The sequence below is a fragment of the Ochlerotatus camptorhynchus genome, unplaced genomic scaffold, assembly GCF_037179485.1.
Source record: "Ochlerotatus camptorhynchus isolate MF236.1 unplaced genomic scaffold, CSIRO-AGI_Acam_v1.1 ptg000577l, whole genome shotgun sequence".
Classification (NCBI taxonomy): Eukaryota; Metazoa; Arthropoda; class Insecta; order Diptera; family Culicidae; genus Ochlerotatus; species Ochlerotatus camptorhynchus.
Window position 1 is genome coordinate 5024842 of NW_027041058.1, and position 21722 is coordinate 5046563.

The 21722-nt window shown below is 35.8% G+C and overlaps 1 protein-coding gene across 4 annotated transcripts in view; it reads right to left on the reverse strand.

Annotated features, from left to right (window-relative positions):
* eag (ether a go-go) overlaps positions 1–21722 on the reverse strand; it is an 88301-nt gene that overhangs the window by 18561 nt on the left and 48018 nt on the right. For 3 of the 4 annotated variants that reach the window (XM_065236887.1, XM_065236890.1, XM_065236888.1), the window contains exons 3-9: positions 18471–18591; positions 18300–18412; positions 17513–17644; positions 10086–10192; positions 4647–4790; positions 4128–4224; positions 3587–3741 (exon numbers count right to left, since the gene is read on the reverse strand). In XM_065236887.1, the coding sequence (XP_065092959.1) occupies positions 3587–3741; positions 4128–4224; positions 4647–4790; positions 10086–10192; positions 17513–17644; positions 18300–18412; positions 18471–18591 (869 nt within the window). Of the gene's footprint in view, positions 1–3586; positions 3742–4127; positions 4225–4646; positions 4791–10085; positions 10193–17512; positions 17645–18299; positions 18413–18470; positions 18592–21722 lie in introns of those variants that run through there. The other variant, XM_065236891.1, reaches the window with a different exon arrangement.

Here is a 21722-nt window from a genome sequence, read left to right on the forward strand (position 1 = left end):
GAAGATTCAAATCCAATATTAACGGTAAGGTAACGATCCGTGGGGTAAGATCCAAACCAGCTGACAAGATCAGCAGAGACACTAATTCTTCCTATACGTTCCAGGTAAACTCGATCGAAAGTTGATTTTAGATGAGTGAATGTGGTTTCAATTTATTTAAGTTCAAAGAACATGAATATCAATTCAGTCAAATGTCTTTCTGCTATTTGTCCTATATCGCATTTGAACATTTTATTAATCATCTTAAGTCTTCGTTGGACTATGAATACAGGAATCCCCTGAATAGCACGGTGGATGGAACTGTTCACCCATCGACATTTATTGTCTGTCCTACAGCAAATGAGCTTATTTTTTGAACGTGATTAGGATCAACCATAAACTTGTCACCTACAGAAAATCAACTTAATTGGTTAAAAGACAGCCGACAAATTGTAGTGAGTGGACGAAACCACGCATCGTGCTATTCGGGGAATTCCTGTGTGGTTAAGAACGGTCAGATCTCACAATAGGTGGATAAATACAAGTTTTTCCTAAGCCTTCAATTTAAAAAAAATATGAATTCTGAGGCTGCACAAAATATACTTTTCCTTTTTTGTTATGATTTTGACATTTTAGTTCAAGAAGTTTATAAGACCGAATAGGTCTATAGATTGGAAATAACCTGGTAAAACAAGATAATCCAATAATCTCAATCCAAGTATGCTCAATGATTTCCAATAAACCTATAGGCTATTTCATAACAGGTTTAATGCAGTTGATTTTCACCATTGCTTCATACAACCGAAAGGGTTTCATATCCCCATAGGTCACGCATCTCTCCATTAATTTGAAACGGTAGCCCATTTTTGTACCAATAGAAACAAAAAAAAAATCACATAAAAAGTCGCTCCACTCCTCCAATTAAAAAAAAACACGTAGGGTAGAGAACTACTTCGGCCTAATCGCCCATTTTTGGCCTATCGAGAAGAAAACTTCAAATAAATCCATGATTTCAGAGTTAACAAGTCAATTATGTGTTTGATACGATACATTAGTTAATAAGCTACGGAACGAAGTCAATGAGAACGCGTGATATGAAGGTTTGCACCCATTATTCTCAAAAACAAAAGAATCGAAATAATTTTTATTTTCATCCGATAGGCCGAAGTGAATTCATTGGCGTTTCAATGGCGTTTGATTGGGTTAGGCCGAGTTTAGAATCCGTAGGCCGAGTTTGGCGTCAAGAAGCAGTGTTAGACTTTTGACAATATCTCAACGATTGGCTTCTCATTATCAAATCTTACGGTACATACGGAAAGGTAAATAAATTTGGAAGCCATCAGTAATAATAACATTCCGTTTGGTGTTAAACTACGCTAGATTAAGAACGACTAAGTGCGGGTTGTGCTTAATAGGCCGGAAATGGGGTAGTTAACCCTACTTTACATTCAGACAAAGATGAAATGTTCCTTAAAAAATAATCCTTAAAATATGAAATGCACTTATACTAAATATTTAATTCGCCAAAAAAAGATATGAAATACCCAAAAATGAATGATTAGTGCCAATAAAAAAGGGCGGTTTCTATGGAACATTTATTTTATTTATTTTTTTTGCTCGTTTCGTATTTTTTAGGAAACATCTCTTCTATTTTAGAAAACCTGTTAAAACGGTATTTTTGTTGCTGACGGGCTCCGATCCTTTAACTCTGAGATAAACTAGCTTACTAGCCTTAAGGAGAAGCTTACCAGCCCGAAAATAAAAAAAATATTTTCGGTACGTTTTTATTTTAGTAAAAATATTGGGATAAATTATCAAAAATCCAACAAAATCAGTTTCTTCCTTGGATTTTTGTCAAAAATTACATTTAAAAAATATTTTTTCTATCTCATCATGAAAAAAAATTGGACTCTCATAAAAACCGAAAAGTCGATGTTTTGTGGTTTTTTAAGTCCAACTTTATGCCATAATGATATATAAAAAAAAAATTCGCCCGAAAATAAAAAAAAAATATTTTCGGCACGTTTAATTTCTCTAAAACATTGGAAAAAAATATCAAATATCCAAGAAAATCAGTTTCTTCCTTAGATTCTTTAGAAAATTTAAATTTTTTTTCTATCTCATCATGAAAAAATATTGGACTCTCAGCAAAACCGAAAAGTTGATGTTTTGTGGTTTTTTGAGTTGAACTCTATGCCATGTTTACAAAAATTATTTTTGCGGGTGAATTTTCTTTAAAGAATACGAAAAAAAATGTGATTTCTTAGATTTTTTATATCTTTTTCCCAATAATTTTAGAAAAATCGAAACTCAATTATTTTTTTTCGGAGCGGTATGGTTCCTCTTAAGGGAAAGCTTACCGGCCCGAAAATAAAAAAAAATTTCTGCACGTTTTTATTTTTCTAAGAATATTGGGGAACATTATCAAAAATCCAAGAAAATCAGTTTCTTTCTTAGATTTTTGTCAAAAATTACATGTGAAAATATTTTTTCTATCTCATCATGAAAAAATATTGAACTCTCGGCAAACCCGAAAAGACGATGTTTTGTGGTTTTTTGAGTTCAACGTTTTTAAGCATATGAATTTTCTTTAGAAAACTAGAAAAAATGTGATTTTTTTTTTACATTTTTGATATCTTTTTCCAGTGTTTTAGAAAAATCGAAACGTAATTATGTTTTCGGAGCGGTAATTTTCCCCTTAACAAAGAGTTAAAAAAATGCTCCTCTTTTTCTAAAAAAACACGGGCAGGACACTTCACGAAAAATATAAAAGGTTCCTTAAAAAAATGAAATGCTCCCTAAAAAATATGAAAAGTGCCAGTACAAAATATGAAATGCGCCAATACAAAAAAAATGATATGTACCAATTTAAAAGAGGAGTTGTACCATAAACTTAGGTGACTTCTATGGCACATTTCATCTTTTCGATTGGTATATTTAAATTTTTTTTTTATTTCATATGTTTTAGAGATCACGTCATCTTTTTTAGACAACATTTCATCTTTTATAAGGTTCTTTTTGACGCCCGCCCAGGATAGTAAATATTCAGTTCAAGAAAAAGATGCAATTTACCCTAAAAATGATTAAATGTTATTTGAAAAATATGAAATGTTCCGTAAAAATCGCTGAAGTTTATGGAACATTTCATTTTTGGTATTGGCAAATTTAATATTTTTTATGGCACATATAATTTTATAACTTTTTATGGAACATTGGCAACAAATATTGGCACATCTGCCCGTTTTTTATTGTGTAGGTGAAATTTCAATCACTTAATTTATTCATTACATAAAAATATTTTCCCAATTTGAAACATCAGAATGTCCAGAAACGCCCACAGGACAAATTGATGGAAAACTTCAAGTACCGTTTTGTGATCTTTTTTAAAAGGGAACGATTCTGAGGTCCAAAAAAGTGATACTATTTCGGTCCAGGATTTCCCCCTTGAGCACGTATGTTTTAGTAGGATTTAACGTGTAGTCACGTGTTGATTTTCCCTCAGTTTAGCGTTGGCTAACGTGTTCCATTTAGGCAGATTTCAAAAGCATTTGTAGCCACGAGGCAGAAATCAATAACTATATCACAAGTCAGTAGCCACAATACTTACGTCGTCATCATGATCGAATGCGTTGAAGACATCATACGGCAGGCAGCTAAGCAAATCAATGATGAACCATGATTTTAAATAATTCATGCGAATAACCTTCGGATCACTGACCACCTCTCCTCCCGGGCCAACGAACGTAGTGTGGAAATTTAATACTGGAATTAAATGAAGGAGCTCATTAGAATAAACAATTCAATGAGGAAAATCATTTATCGTTGTCATCGTCATCGTCGTCGTCCTTCTCAGCAGCTATTGAGTGATTCGGACTACATTTATGTTCTATTCGATATCTTATTCAAATATTCAGAACCTTTGAGTCGAAAGGTATTCCACTTGGGGAAATAATTGGAGTTTTGCAGAAATTATTATACAAGTTGCCAGTGGCGGTGTTCAATAATGCGCTAATACATGAACTCATTGTCTACGTCTATGCTATTCGATCTTCATTAGATTTAAATAATTTAGCAGAATAAACGTTTGCAACTGATTGATGTACTTTGTCTGTATGAATTTAAATAATCATTTAGGGTAGAATACTTACCGATATCTATGAAAAATATTACATCTACTATCGAATCGACTACTAGTAGTGAAACATCTTCGGATGTCTTGTTTTTGAAGGCTACATTATATGGTACCTGGGAGAAAATGAGAATTTGAGTTCAACGGTTTTTCGATTTCATTAAAGAACATAGCAGGTAAGTGGTTTCATCTCAACGTTAAAAAATTTATAATATGCTATCAATTAATCAGTATAAAAAGTGTTGTTCAACATAGACATTGAATGTAAAGGAAACGGCATTGATTCAACTATTACGGGCTATAGATTGTTAAGTATCACATAAGACTATATGAGATGACCGTTACAATGTGCGACGAAGAGATGCAAACCGTGAAATAACGTAATTTATCTATCGATAAACTTTTTTCTATCTCCAACAATGAATCTTTTGCCTTTTGATGGCATTTTGAGAAGATTTGATTACAAAGATGATAAGAGATGAAACCATCGGTGGTGAGGGCAGATGTTCATGCAGATTGATAAGCTGAAAACACTTACCATAATTGCAGTATAAAATGTTAAACACAATATCACCCAATCCCAGATTGCTTTAAATGCACAATAATGCAGTAATATATGCGGCGGTGTTTTTGGCGCTTCCTGACGATATTGTGGCATAACATCGGCACTTAATGACATCATCTGTTGTAAGGTAATGTACGGCCGAGTGGGTGGCAAGCAGCACAAGAATGACAATGAGAGAGGACGAGAATTAGTATAGCACACGACACAAACAAAGGGATATGAAAAATGGGGACGAACATTAAAGAGGAGTAGGGATGCAAGGATATTTAAAATTAAAATTGCGATACAAGCTAACCATAACACCAGTTGAATAATTGATGTCGAAAGCAGCATCGTTGGTGAAATTTCTAATATTGAAGCCATCCTAAGGTGTACATAAATATAAGAGACTGCTGCTGGGAGCATATACATTGCTTCAAAATAGCGTCCAGAAGGGTAGAATAAAGCTAGTTGGTTTGATTTAAGCACAACGCCCTGAATAAAATAAAGATATTGAATTGTGGAAAAAACCATCAAGTCTTGTCATATTTGCATTTATTACAATCCCCATGATATTGCTTGGATAAATAATAAATGAAGATAGGTTCTAAAATTCAAAACTTTGAAATATATGTTTTTGGTCTGTAATGCATTTCAGCCTATGTTTGCTGCTGTAGGAAGGCCTCGAGGGGGACTTTAGAGTTGAAAAAAAAGTAAGGTTATTGCAAATTATGCAAAGTTGGCACTTAGATTTCTTTATGATCGCCTTGCCTTTGCTATGCTGTCCAATTCACACTTTTTTCTTCTAAACATGATGCTATTATTTAAATAACCAAATTACTTTTTATAAAAAAAAACACTAAATACCGTGGACCGTAATACTCAAATCAGCATATTCTATAAGCCTTTTTACATGTTGAACTCTGATTGCTGATTAAGCATAAAAACGTTTCACATAAGGACATTTCGCATAAGAGCGTTTCGCATAATGTTCATTCTGCATAATGGATGTTCCGCATCAAGCTCTTTGTACGAGATAGACATTTGGCATAACGCAGATTTTAAAAGAAGGATGATTTTTCATTGTATTATAGTCACTTTAACACAATGTTCGTAACTTGTACGGAGATGAGGTTTGAGCTCGTGGCCTTTATCGTGAGAAGCATGGATGCTAACCACTTCGCCCAGCGATGCTGCAATTAGGAAATTAAACGAATCTCAAAATTCGCAATTAGAAACTTAAAAGTTTAAAGTATGTTTTAGGTTTAGCAATCACATTGTTCATCTTCTAATTACAAAATGAACCTATTGTGTAGGCTAAATGTATTCAATTGAAAACGATGGTCATAAAAATAATATTGACACAAGGATGGTTCGCTCTTCTAGGTATTTTCAATGCTTCTTAATAAGTATATAATGCTTAAGTTAACCCATCATAAAATAGAAAGCATCGTGCTATTAATCTTCCGCACCGCAGAGTCACTCTGAAGGTGCACTTGAGAGCGCTCTCGAGTGCAGATTCAGTGAAAACACAGAGTGTGACTATACGGAGCGAAAATTTTGCATTTTTATAGGGAGATTAATAACATTAAACTATCTATTTAACGATGGGATAACTGAAAACTGGATTTTACGGTACCATTGTATGATAAAAAGTAATGAAAAAGCCCCAAATAGTTTGTTTGTAGCATGATGCTGGAAAGAAAGTATCACTTTATTCAAGGGTCGATTTTTAATCGCTATATGTGCGGGTAACTAAGTCCAATGAATCACTAGCAAGGTCATTTTGCCCGTAATTCAACATCAATATTTTATCATATGGCGTCTCTATGACATTACACCGAATACCATTATCCTTAACTCCATTTCTTTGCGAAAACTATGAGCCCCCTAATGACCTGTTTCCCCGAATGCCATTATTCCGAATGTATTATCAGCCCAAATGTCAAAGAATCACGTCCCAGGTTTTATTCACTTTAACACTAATCACGGCAACGAAAAACTAACACCGACGGAATTTTAGGCAATGACCAAAGTGCACCGATAGAATAGCTTGTACAGTCACCCCAGTAATGGGCCACCTACGATTATGGACCACTGCCATTTGATTATCACGCAGAACTGATTGACCCATAATAGTGACTAGTTGGTCCATAATACTGGGGTGAATATATCGATTATCCAAACTGTCAATAGCTTGATTGAGACCAAGAGGTACATCTACTGTTGCCGGGTTGGACAACAGGTGTGGTTGAACTGAATAATTTATATCTAGTTGATGGTTTTTATCTGTCATTTTTGTTTTTTGTTTTAAAGAAGGTGACAGCTCCAAGATTGAAATATTACTTTCGACTGTATCTTTCAAAAATAGTTTAAAAGAAAAAGTCATCTGCATAAGAGAGAAATGGCTGTTGAACATTTCAGTTTGATTGTTCAAACGATATTATCTGTCAAAAAACTCCTCTTCATATTAAGAAGCAGCAAATTCTGCGAGATAGCATTTTCAGTTCGATTATTAAATAGCGATCAGCTCATGATGTAGGATGAAGCAGTCAAATTCAAGAGAGAGAAATGACAATTGAGCATTTGAGTTGGATTGTTCAAAAGCATGTATCTGTTTAAGTACAGCTCATGTATTAAAGAAAGATTTAACTACAAGAGAGGAGGAAGCACCTATTAAAAAATTTGAGAGAGTTAAATCATTCTGGGATTCAGGCTAATATACTATTGGTAGTAATAGGCCATTCGGGGTAATATCGTAATAGGCCAATCGAATGAATGATATTCGGAGTAATGACAATCGATATAATGGCCTATAAGCTTTCATATGGCATACATGAACAACAAAATGCCATTACCGATCCAAGAACAACATGGTTTTGTTTTGATGATCGAAATGTTATTCCTATTTAAAATTAAACACATAGTGATTGAGAGCAATGTTTAACCTACTAAGCAGTGTTTTGATCGCACGATAACGGATCGCTAGCTTTCGCTAAAAAATGCTGTCAAACCTAAAGTTTTCATACGTCGTTTGGTGGACCCATAATGTTACTTAAGCCAAATTGTATACAACGGATATTCGGAAGAATTATCAAGTCCCCTTAAGTACAGCCTATTCATCACTTTAGGAACACCGATATCATCTTAGCAGCAAACAGGTCGATTTATTCACTTTAGTAAAGTGAAATCAAAACGATGAATGTACATTTTTCACGGGGTTATCTGCTCTGCATCTCATAAGAAATCGGATGACTTAAGTAACGTCGAGAAATATTTTTAAGTGCTACTATATTAGGAAAATATATAGTGTAATAGCAGGAGCAAACTATGAGATGCGTCCATTGTGCGAAATATCCATTGTACCAAACATCTATTATACGAAACATCTTCATTCTAAACGTCTTTATACAGATTTTTTTAAATTTGTTCATATGTTTGCTGCTAATTATGATGCTGTTGTTAATTTGTTGCTGATTTTTACATGAGATAGTATTTTCATTTTATTATGGATCATTTAAATTTGTCAAGGGTAAGCAGATAGTTGGCCACCTTTTGGGAAGAGTTAGTTTCCGGTTGGACACAAGTCTGGTCCTGTGGAAGATCCGGAACACCCGTAAAAGTGGTAAATTGATTAAACTGATCCTAGAACTCCGTGGTTTTTTTTTTCAAAACAACTCATAAACGTTGTATCAGAAATAATTCAGAGTTGGGATCAGAGTATGGACCCTAGCAACCATTTACTGATCGTCCGAAAGATCCACAACATTCGTAAAAGTGATCAATTCATGAAACTGATCCTAGAGCACCGCGGTTTTTTTTCCAAACCACTCATAGACGTCTTAAATATCACAATAAATTCGGAGGAATGACCAGTAAGCGGACACTGGGGACCACGAGATGGTCCACTAAAAGATCTAGAACATCCGTAAAAGTGGTCAATTCATGAAATTGATTCTAGAGGTCCGTGGTTTTTTGGAAACTACTCATAGACATCCTATCAGAATGTATTTGGAGTTGAGTTCGGAATATGGACTCTGGAGACTACAGGATGGTCCACCGGAAGATCCGGAACATCCGTAAAAGCGCTCAATTCATAAAACTGATCCTAGAGCTCCACGGTTTCTAAAAAACCACTCATAGATATCTTATCACAATAAAATCGGAGTTTTGACCAGACAATTTATACTGGGGACCACGGGTTGGTCCACTACAAGATCCGGATCAGTTTCATGAATTTATAACTTTTACGGATGTTCCGGATTTTGCGGTGAACCATTGCGTGGTCTCCAGGGTCTATATTCTGTTTACAACTTCGAATTCATACTGATAAGATGTCTATGAGTGGTTTCGAAAAATACGCCATGCTTTAGGATCAGTTTCATGCATTGACTACTTTTACGGATGTTTCGAATCTTCTAGTGGACCATCCCATAGTCTGCAGTGTCCATATTCCAGTCACAACTCTGAATCCATTTTGATAAGGTATTTATGAGTGGTTTCAAAAAAACGTGGAGCACGAGGATCAGTTTAATGAAATGACCACTTTTGCTAACCTTCCGAATCTTCTACAGGACCATTCCGTCCATATTCCGATCACAACCTCGGATTCATTCTGGTAAGACGTTTATGAGTGATTTCGAAAAAATATGAGCAGCTCTAGGATCAGTCTCATGAATTGATCACTTTTACGGATGTTTCGGATCTACCAGTGAACCATTGCGTGGTTCCCAGGGTTCATATTCCTATCATCACAATTCCGAATTAATTCTGATAAGACGTCTATGAGTGATTTCGCGGTGCTTTAGGATCAGGTTCATGAATTGACCACTTTTACGGATGTTCTGGGTCTTCCGGAGGACCAGACTTCTGACTTTCCGGATGTAAAATTGCCCCAAAAGGAGGTCATCTATCTTGTTAATAGCTTTTCAGAAGACACCAGGAAGTTATCTTTTCAAATTACTCTACAATTAGTGTTTGTCCCCAATTAGCTCTAATCCCGAATGCTACGTGTATTCGTTAATGCAGTCCCTATTAACCTTACTATAGGAATCTTGACTGTACTATGATGTTTAAACTACAAATGCTTAAAATTCAACTTATCAAGAAAAAAACACATTGAAAAAGGGCAGTCAAAACTACATACAGACTTGGTCAATCAAGCCACAAATTACACTGCTTAACATTGAATGCTTGACCAGCAGCCAACATTTCAGAAATGTTGATGCTCTTTGAAATGTCATGGAGAGACAAAAAATCACAGTGTATTAAATATTTTTAATGTCCAGTACTGTATATAGCATTTTTGCCTGTCAACCAGCTAAATAAATTGCAGAGTTAAACAGAATGTATTAATGTGTATTACTCATCCATATTTCATACCATTTCCTTGTCAAAACAATGTCGTTTGCATAATCGAAAAATAATACTTACATGAGCTAGGTTTGATTGCTTAGTAGGATCCTTTAGCGTAGGCAAATGCGCACTAAATTGACGGCTCCTGGTGACGGATCGGGCTAGTTTGGCAAACTTTGATAACCCTTTTGAAGACACGCAAAAATACGAACAGAGGAAAAAGCAAAAGAACAGAGTAATTGATGGATTAAAAATGTAGATTAACGACAAGCGGTGAAAAGGAAAATCCAAACAACTTGAAAGCACTGTTAGAACTCTACGGCATCTTTCATCTACAAGCGGCTGAAACGCGTCATGATAAAAAAAAATCGTCCCTTGTCGTACCGTGTGCTCGCATGGAAATCTGAACGATGTTTTCGTGGTGTGGACCAAAAGCTACCAACGGCTTTCTTTTGCGTACCAACCGAAAGGCTATCAGACTGGACCTGGATGGGACATCGAGAGGAGGCCAATTTCATTGCTCCCAGATGGTACATAAAAGATTCATCGCCAATGACCACCACTCATACACTTATGGGACGACGAAACGTGCAGATGAAAGGTGCAGACGATGTTTTTCAGGATGAAATTTTGGGAAACCTCGTAACATAACGATGCCAATGATCATAATGTGCGAACAAGAACGCATATTGGGGAATTATTTCTACTTATTTCGAGAAATGGAAGCTGCACTACACAGAAGACCCCTTTTCACAACTAAAATATGATCCATTTACATTTACGAAAACTGTACAAGTATTTAAATATCTGATCAGCATTACTATAATTTAGATAATGTATTACTTTATCCGTAATAAGTGGTAAGTTTTGACTAAAAATAATTCTAAAGTTGCTATTATTGAACACATGTTTACAAAATTAAATGATCCCAAATTTATACTTCATAGGGAAAATGGATGTAATATCGGTCTAAATTCCCCTAATTTGGGCCCATACATAAATTCAACAATCGACTAAATTTTCAATAGTGACAAAAAATATCCACCATCCCAATGACGCATTCATCTAGATAAAATTGATAAATAGCAGATTTTTAGCGATGGGTCCAATCTTAGATCCATAGGCCAACATTAGAGCCATTTCCCCTACATGTTTTTTTATATTAGATTTCTATGTACTTTTACAATCGTATTTGAAACCAAGAGCAGAAATTATGTAATGACTGAAATAAATGCAAAACTTTTCAGCTGAGCCAGAACAAAACAACCAGAGAGCATTAACATTACCCTCAAAAGAAATGAAACCACCACGTTATGAATTTTGCCATCACAACATTTCAACAAGTTGAAAAGCAAACCGATGCCAAGGTGAAATCTGAAAAAAGGCACACAGGTTTGCATGTTTCAGGATCAACAGCATGCTTCCATTGAATGCCAACGTGGAGGAAAGCCGCTTTCTACCCTCATCATCCTTTCGAGCACCACTGGGTAAACAAACATCCACTTGATATGCGAACGGAGAGTGGCATTTTCACCGTGAATTTCCCTTTCACTCCACTCTACTTCACTACCATCGAGCACCAGATTGGAATATCTCATATCAAAAACGGCTTAACCACGTGCATTACGCCCTGAATGAATCTCGACAAGCAAACTGTTGATGACACTCAACCTGTAACATCTCATTCTTTTTGTGGCACTTCCGATGTGTCATGCTACATCATGTTAATATACGCCGAATATTTTAAACCCAAAATACTTGTTACGTAACAGGTGTTCTACACATAGCTGCTACGAGTACTTGAAGACACGTTGATAGCAATGACAAGCGCGGAAGAGACGAACCAGCGCAGGGCTGAAATTCTCTATAATAAAGTAAAATAAGAAGAAAGAAGCTATGACAAGCGCTATTACATGCCTAAGTGAATGATTGGCGTTCGCGATGGTGTGCGCTATTTTCACGTTACATTTTAGGTACCTAGCCTAGATGGATGGTGTAGCATCAAATTCAATTCTAGTTATTGTGCAGCAAAGTGGAAAAGCCTCATTCATATTAACATATTAACAAAAAAAAATAAATAAAATAATGAATGTTCAATAAATTTAAAAATTGATAAGATGATATCATAGCAATTAAGTGTACATGAGTACTTTGTATGATTCTAAAATGGTATGAAAATGATTAACGGATTTTTTTTATGAACTCTGCACTAATCAGAACTTTCTAGGACAAGTGTACTAGTTATTGACGTACTGTAAAACGGGGTGAAGTTGATCAATGAGGGGAAGTTGATCACATACGTTCAATTTTCGTTTCTTAACAATCCTTTTTCATGATATAACAAACGATGCATTCCACCATTCTAAATGTACAATGTGGTGGAAGTGATAAAATATGCAATTTTTAACTGTTCCCAAAAATGCTATCAGAAACAGAATTTATGTTGGGCTGTGTTAGGCAAAATTTCTTATTTTATTTTATTTTATTTTGCGTCGCTAAATCCGAATCTGAAATCAAATGAACGATTTTGTACCATAACATTGATTTTATTAGAAAAACTGATGTTGGTTGCCTTCATTTAGGAATATTTTTATATATTGCAGTTTAATCGTAAACCACAGCTTTTGAAGAAATGTTTGCACCATATTCTGCATCAGCAAATATCAAGTATAAATGCTAACCTCTGAATATTTCATTGCATAAAAACCTACAATTGAATATTTACATTTTTTATCTAATTTTAATTCTAAAAAATAAACCAAACATGCTAACAAAAATTCGTACATCAGACAAACATTTGCCAGTAAAGGTTTGAAAGGTATTTGTATGTGTTAAATATGGTTGAAAAAATATTCAAGTTTATCGGAAATAATTGATCAACTTTCCCCCGTTTTAAGGTAGCTATAATGTTCGTCCATTTCTTGAACCAAACTTTAACAGAACTAAATAAAACTTTTTTTTATGTAATTATATTGGGAGAGTAAACACTAGTACCTGGTTGTAATTAAATTAATTTGCCCTTTTGGTTCAGTAAAAATGGGTTTTGATCAATAATTCGTAATTATATGATATGATATGCCCTATTGGTCTTAACTATGTGATCTATGGATAAACCCTATACTGAACCATCATGAAATCCTTTATGTTTATGACATTGTTTAGCTGTTATCGAATCAGCATAGCTCATTGAATATTTCTCATTGTAAAACAACGTCGCTAAAACACTACAGCCATCTGGTGAGTATACTGTGGTGAGTAGTACGCTGAACAGATGGCGGTAGTTTGTAAACGTCAAATGCAAGGAAATTGACTATGCGCGCTACGGGTGGCGGTACTACCAACTACGATACTTTTAAATTGACCGTTAAATGTTAAAAAAAAAACATTTACCAAAACTTATTCAATCAGACCAAATTATAATGCACGAGACTATACAAAATGTGACCACCGATCCACAACAACACAATCGGAAAAATCCCATCACTCGAAAACGTAACGTATGAGAAAAACTATTTTAATTCAATTATCATGCACCACGTCCGGCTCTCTTCACACAGCAAAATTTTCTCAAGTGCACGATAATCAGGTGATTAACTTTCCATACATATAATTTTCATTTTGCTTTGCTAGCACACTGCTCATTCAACCCAATAAGCCATCGATCGTACAAGTTTGTTATCTATTACTTTAAGACAAAAACATCACACACGTGATAACAAAAGCCTGAACAATACATCACAAGCGATCGAGCTCATACCGGAAAACAAAACGGAATAAGCTAGGGAAAAAAGGAGCAGCAAAAAAAAACAAAACGGAATGTGAGAGCAGCACACAAAGCACAAATTCAGCAAATATTTAGTCCCAAAACTAGCACAAAACGTGCCGCACCGATTGGTTCTTCACACAGCACTGCCAAAACGATGAACGAGGAGTATAAGTTTACTTTTCCCATAGTAATTCCCATATAAACTTCAAAGGGCCAGTGCAGTACGAGTTCGCAACAAAATGAGCTCTCATTTTGAGAGAATGATCAAGACCTGATTTTGAATTGATTGAGTGGGGTGGAGCAAATAGATGTTTTGATCCACCCTAATACACATGCGTCAAGTAAACAACGTTTTTACATTAGAGTACCAATGGGAAAATGAATATACAATCGACTAGCAAAAACAAAATCAATTTTTGGAATCATTTCAAGTTTCAGCAAAACGATTTTCGACATTTTTTTTAGTCAACGCTTTATCTTTTTCGTTTTACATTTGGCATAAGAAGAAAATTTTGCTGTCGTAATTTCATGTATCTATTTATTTTAAGGCGCGTTCCTGGCATAGTTTGTTCTTTGGTTGTTAATATAAAACATATTTCGGTTTCTTAAGGAACGAGTGGGAACATAAAAGTTTAGATTTTCTAAAATCTCTGTGGCATTCACTCTTTGTGCTATAACATCGTTTATAAAAGCTATCATTGCAAACTGTCTTCGCTTTTAAAGTGCATACAAATTTATCAATATATATCGAGACTCTAACTTTCTTAGAGCAAATAATAGCAACTATTTTTGAACTGATTAAATGCAGTTTATATGAGTAACTTGATATGGAGCCCAGACTATACTACAGTACTCAAGCAGAGGTCTCACATATGCTACGTATAATGTTTTTATTGTATATTGGCCATTGAAATGAAAACTATACCTTTCAAGAAACCCTACACACTTAGATTTTTTTCCGAGATCGGCACCACCGAGCAAGCTCGGCATTTATTTTTACTGAGATCTCAGCAAAATTTATGTTTGTTAGCTGAGATCTCGGCAAAATTCCCGTTTGTTAACTGAATCTCGGCAAAATTTTCACTGAGATACAGCTAAATAGATTGCCGAGCTGCTCGGTGGTGCCAATCTCGGAAAAAATCTAAGTGTGTAGCATGTTGCTTGCCTTATACATAATGTTATTATAATGTTCAACAAAGCTAAATATTGAATCTAGTATATCTAGTATCCCTCTACCTTGGGATATTTTTCATATAAAAAAGTTTGAGCTTTGTCCGCATTGCGGCACCCCTAAATCATGTCCGATTGAACCCACATTTTGCAAAGGGGTTAGGCAGTGCACATTTGGTATATGGTCGGTTTAAAAAAAATCATTGGCACCCTAGTAACGATACATGAAATCAATTAATCGAAATTTGTTTTTGTTTAAGCCGGCGCCGGTGGTGTAGTGGTAAGCGTGACCAACTGAGGTCGGTGGGATTTTTCTGAGGCATAAAAATGTCTGGTCACGTCTTCCTTCGGAAGGGAAGTAAGCCCGTTGGTCCCGGCCCATGTGTGTTGAATGAGTGCGATATCCTACGCAGGTGTGGAAGCTGCCTTCCTGCACATTCGATTGCCGTCAATGGATGGCAATCGATGTCCGTCGGTGATTGGCACTAGATTGCGGAACAGAGACCGACGTTAAATAAAGGAAATAAGAAGAAGAAGAAATTTCTGTTTATGCTATGCCACATGTCTCAAATCTGCATGAAACGTCGAGATCTGATGTTAACTTGAAACTATTTGTTTTGTTCAAAATTGACTTTCTGGGACTTTCGGAAATAAAATGTGTTGATGCTAAATTACTTTAAAATGCATAAAACGTTTAGATCTAGTGTTAATTAAAAAAATGGCTTTCTGGGACCTTATTAATTTTAGAAAATCGAAAATTGTTTAATGCCAAACGACTTAACAATACATGAAATGTCAAGTGAAAAAAAATTGTCCAAAATTGTCTTACTGGGACTTAATTTTTTTTTTATCGTTTCAAGCATTTTTAGGATATTTGGCATCCATAAAAAAAAACAATTTCCGAAATTTCATGTACACTCTTAAATCATGTCCGAGCTCAAATTTTACATAGGGCTTTTTTCGAGGCAAAGAACATTTTGTATGTGGCCCGTTTAAAAAACTCGTGTAAAAGGAGATTCCCTCCTCGCTTGAACTGAACATGTTCTGCGACGAGCTAAAAAAAAAACAAATGTTATTTTTGCATTCCTGAATTCCTGGCCAAGCGAATGGTCCGGAATCAGCAATAGATAATTTTGATTTTATGGATCACCATCTCTATTGACTGGTAAATATGTACAGATTTGATGGACATTTCTTGTTGATAATAGCGATCACCGAGACACCGTGTAATCTTATCAACAGAATTCTTCAGCATTCTTCTTCTTCTTTGCATTTTAAACTTATTGCATCTCGCACATTAGCTTATTGCGTGCTCTCAACTTTGTGTTCTAAGATGCACTTCCACCAGTTATTAATTGAGAGCTTTCGATGGCTGTACCATTTTTGCACTAGTATAATTGTGTGGCAAGTACAATCACAACTCTATGCCCAGGGAAGTCGAGAAATTTTCCAACTCGAAAAATTCCTAGACTGGAGCGGGAATCGAACCCAGCCACCTCCAGCATGGTCTTGCTTTGTAGCTGCACCTTTATCGACTGAGCTAAGGGAGGCCCCAGTATTCCTCAGCAATTAGTGATGAAAAATGCAATTCATGTGTTTGCTTTCATTGAGCCAATAAAAAGATAATTTTTATTTTATGGATGAGCAATATGGCAGTTTTGGTATGTATAAGTTGTTATCGCGTTCCCAGGCGAAAATAGTCAAAGAATGACATGGTTGGAAAAAGCTGTATTTTTAAGGACAAAATTGATAGAATCCACAAATAGTCGCAATCATGGTTAATTTTACAAAGTAAATCAGCCATGACATGGATCATTTGTTTATTCTATCAACATTGTCGAATATGAAATTAAAATGCTTATTTTTGTCAAATCTTTCTGATTTCGAAACCATTTAAATGTTGGTCAAAAGGAATCTTTGAACTATGATTGAATCTTAAAATGAAGTAAATCATATGGAAATGAAGTATAGTCATGACCAAGCGGTAGTGCACTTTCTACGATTAAGTGTGATGATCTACATCTGTTATGTAACTTTCTACAACATTCTTTAGAATGATATGTTTAAGGATTTTACCAAAAATAATTATCACATGATAAGCTCATGAAAGATGTCAAAATTAAGATTTTTAAAAATGAATTGATAAGAATTATTTGCACTAGACTGCACGATATACTTGTATTTTGTCTTTTAAGTACAATCATTTAATAATAATTCCATAGCGTTAGCCATAAATCAAACGCGATAATGTAAGTAGAAGCGAATTATTTTGAAACGTTGTCCTAGTTACAAATCAAGACTAGGTACAGAAGAAGTAAAATAAAAGTGTAGAAGATATAGAAAGGTCTTTCGTTGACATCACTTACCAAGAACTGTAATAGGAAAATAGTAAGAATATAGAGAAGCCAAGCAGCGAGAAAGTAAATTGATAAAAATTAAGAAACTCAACCAGAAAAAAACTGATCGCTTGACATCATTTTCCGAATCATGGCCATTAATAATGACAAAATCATTTTTTTTTAATGGAATTAGGAACATGTAAACAATTTGCTATTATCAATAAACTTACCTCCTTTCGTGTCCTCGCTGTCAATTGGCTGTTTGAGTGCCGTGATGTCACGGAATGTCAGCAAGAACAGCACAACCAAATCTCGCTCGTTTCTGATAGGTGCCACCTGTAGTAAAAGCCATAGTGGCGTTTCTGCAATAAACAACAAAGACATTAGGAGAGTGATGGTTCACCGTAAAGCTTATGATAAATTACTCCTTCGAGACTCATCAATATCCAGCCCATCTAATGACGGCTGCTCTGCTATTATGGCATGAAATCACAAATTTACATTCTTTTGAATCTGAGCACATCACTTGTTCAGTATTATTCTCCAAACAAGCATTGCAACCTCCTACCATATCTTATGTATTCCATCAATTTTCTTCTTGGGTGGTGAAATAGTTTAACTCTATTATTAATGATTCTTTGATAAACTTTGCCTCACTACTAATCATTCATCACTTTCTTGCTGAATAGAAAAAGACGTATTCCCCGCGTATCGGAAAAAGATAGACAAACACGAATTTAATCTCACTAAAATGCTACTAAAATCTGGCTCTCATAATATTCGACATAGCCGTTTGTCTTATCAAAATCTTACTCTGAACATTCCTTTATCTATTATTAACAGTATCTAGCCCGCCATCGTGCCATCACAGTAATGGATCTTCATAAGCTGACACATTTCCGATCGCTACACGAATGGTATGCATTGCTTGCCAAAGCAAAAAGTAAAACCAATATCTTCCACTTATCCGCGTTCAATCACCATCGGAAGGAAAGTAACAGTTTAATCAATACTTACTGTTCTTCTTATACAGCAAGACTTCGAACTGGTCATGCTGTTGATGCTCCAGTGCGTATTCGACCCTCGCTACGGTTTCCTTCTCTGTCAGCTCACCATACATGAAGCCACATCTGCACAATACACCAAAAATTATTCATCAAAGGTGTTCCTTCGAATCGACTGCATTACCTGCACGACTTCTGCATAACCTCGGCGCGGTTGTAGCCGCTAATCTTACAAAAGGCCTCATTGCAGTACACTATTGGAAAATCGACGATTTGAGCATTCGCTAGCAGAAACGAACTGTCCGCTGAAATTAAAATGAAGAAAGGTACACAATTCAATTTATGAAAACTTCTAAATGGAATGGAGTTTTGAGGTTTTCGAAGCCAGAACGAAATAATAGTTAATGTTTCGACACTTGACCTTCCACTTTTAGAACCTGCAAAACTTTCACCAGGAAAATCACAAAAATTGGCAATGTTTTCAAAAAGCTACAGGGAAAACTTTGATTCGAGGTGTGAAATTATAAAATTTGCTCCAACATGGCGGGCGTAAAACAAGAAAAATTTGAGAGTATAGGGATGATTCTATTTCGGGGCATCATTGCGTTTCTCGTAAAGATGGTTTTTAGGACCATCACACTTTTAATACGTCATCAGGAAGTTGAAATTGCCTAAGGTGATACGATCCAGCTTCCCTAAATCACAGGGACTTACGCTGCCAATTCGAGTTTTCTAGGCATTAAATTTGCATCACCATATTTGCTAGGTCGCAGCAACCATGGGAAAGCAGTGTTATTGTATGTTTTCCGGTAGCAGATAATTGACCCCTGGAAAATACGAAGTGGCCTCAAAGCCCGGGCTTCTAAAACGTATCACCCTAATGAGGCAAAACTTCAAGGAAGCTTGGCGAAAATTCGAGTCGTGTCCAAATCCTTTTGCATTTATTGTAGAAAACTACTATTTTCGAGTGGATTTTGATGATCGCCACGATTAGAACCATTAGAAGTGTTTCGAATCTAAACAGCTTGTTACGCTTCTAAATTCAAGCTGATTAGGGGCTGTCCATAAACTACATAAACAAATAGAGGGGATGGTGGGGGTTCGAAATTGTCTACGCGCGTCTACGGAGGGGGGAGGTACAGCTACTGCCACGTATTTTTTTTTTTTGTTCGATGAAAACCTGTTCGATATTTGATATGCAAAAACTTTTGTTTTGAATTTCTTAATGAATCAAAACCAGATTAAATACGATACAACAAGTTCATACCTTAATTTATGCAAAGTGTTATTAGTTGGAAAATGGTCTTAGAAGAGGGTAGGTAGATGGTTCCGTTAGAGTACGGCAGTATGAAAATTGAATAGAAGTTGAAAATGAGCGAAGGGAATATGACAGTGCAGTGCAGCAAGCTCAAACTTTTTGCCTATAGATTTGAAGACATACTTCAAATCTCCACGTACATCGTATGGCTTAGGCAAAGAGTGTATGATTGACTTGCACTGTCGCATTCATGGCCCTTCGCTCATTTTCAAATTCTAATCAATTTTCTAACGGAACTATCTACCTACCCTCTTCTAAGACCATTCTCTAGTTAATAAATTATCACACTAAAGCTTCGTGTTAGATAGCATTTCCAACCAACTCCCATAATTTGTTGTTTTTGTTGATGTTTTATTTAGGAAATTATGATCGCGGTTCTGAATTTTTATTGTAAATTTTCTGATAATTTGAGAGAAGGCTCTTGATAAGATTTTTCTAGAAAGTGCGTTGAAGGCTATTTCCATAAGTATTTTTAACGTAATTCCGGTCGTGTGAGCTGTGATTCGGGTTTTCCGTTATTTTTGGTTCCGTTGTGAGATTTGTATTTTCTAGTGCGCGGTTCAAAAGTAAAATTTACGGGTTGCGAAGTGTAGTGGTGCTTTTATTATTTTGATTACCTCTGATATTTCGGAGCAGCTGAATGCTGAAGATTCGGAAACCAGCAGCAGTTCCGGTGTATTTATGTTTCCGAGCTGAAAAAGAAGAAGGATGAAGATGGCCAGCGGCACATCTATCACTAGAGCCGTTGCTGCTCTTCTGTTTCTGCTGCTTACAAAACGAAAACTCTGCGATTTGGACCATGTCATTTTTGAGAGATCGGTGAGATCATTCCATATTTTATATTATTTTGCAAACAATTTAAATTTATATATGGCAACAAGTTATGTGTTGGGTTCTAGACATTGCTGGTGTTAATGAAAATCGATCAATAATGCAGACTTGAATTTTTCCTGGCGTGAGGACACAAACTCACAAACACAGATATCCAATTAAGGGGAAATTCACGGCTCCGAAAAAATAATTACGTTTTGATTTTTGTAAAGGTATTGGAGAGAGATAACAGAAATCTAAAGACATCACATTTTTTCTGATTTTTTAAGGAGGATTCATGTACAAAAACATTTTCTAGTCATCATGGCATAAAGCTGGACTCAAAAAAACACGAAACAGCGACCTTTCGGTTTTGCTGAGTGTCTAGTTTTTTTTTAATGATGAGACGAAAAACATGTTTTTGCATGTAATTTTTCTCAGAAATCTGAGGAGGGAACTGATTTTCTTGGTTTTTTTTATGTTTTTCCCGGTATTTTTGGGAAAATAAAAACGCACCGTAATCGAAATTTAATTTTCGGTTCGGTGAACTTCCTCTTAAAGATGCCCACAAAACTAGCTTCTTTTCCCTTTTGACGTTGGATAACGTCTTTCGGCAACATACGGGGGTACAAAATTGAAAACAGTAATTTTGGATGCGTTACGAAAAATTAAAAGATTTTGAACGATAATAACTCAACCGTCCCTCGATAGATTTACAATATAGTGGCATCAATCGATTGGAAATATTTCTATCAATTTGCTGAATGTTTCAAAACTATTGATTTCATTCTGTAAACTATTGAAAAATGGTTAAAAGTAAAACATTGTCTAAAGATGGTGAAAATCGATTGATTTTTTTATATTCTTATACTTTCTCCAACCAAGACATCAGATGCGAGTATCTGACACCTCTGATATTTTCTGTTCTACTATATAAGCGTCCAACAAGGTCGCCCGTTCCTTCATTGTCTATCCGATCGTCGACCCAGCAGCAGAGCAGCAGAGCAGCAGTACCAGAGCAGCGGAAGCAGAGCAACGGCAGCAGAGCAGCGGCAGCAGAGCAGCGGCAGCAGAGCCTGGGGGCGAAAGGGCAACTACGCCGAGTGCGTTGGTGTCAATGCTCCGGTATACTGGGCCGCCGTCATGGAATGCCCAGCTGCTGCAGTTCTCAGTAGGTCGTATTCACCGTCTGCTCCGCAAGGGCAACTACGCCGAGCGCGTTGGAAAAATGGGCCTTTTCAGGGCCACAACATTATCAAGAAAGAGTTTAACGATTAATTTTCTAATGCCTTTCCGACACTTGAATAT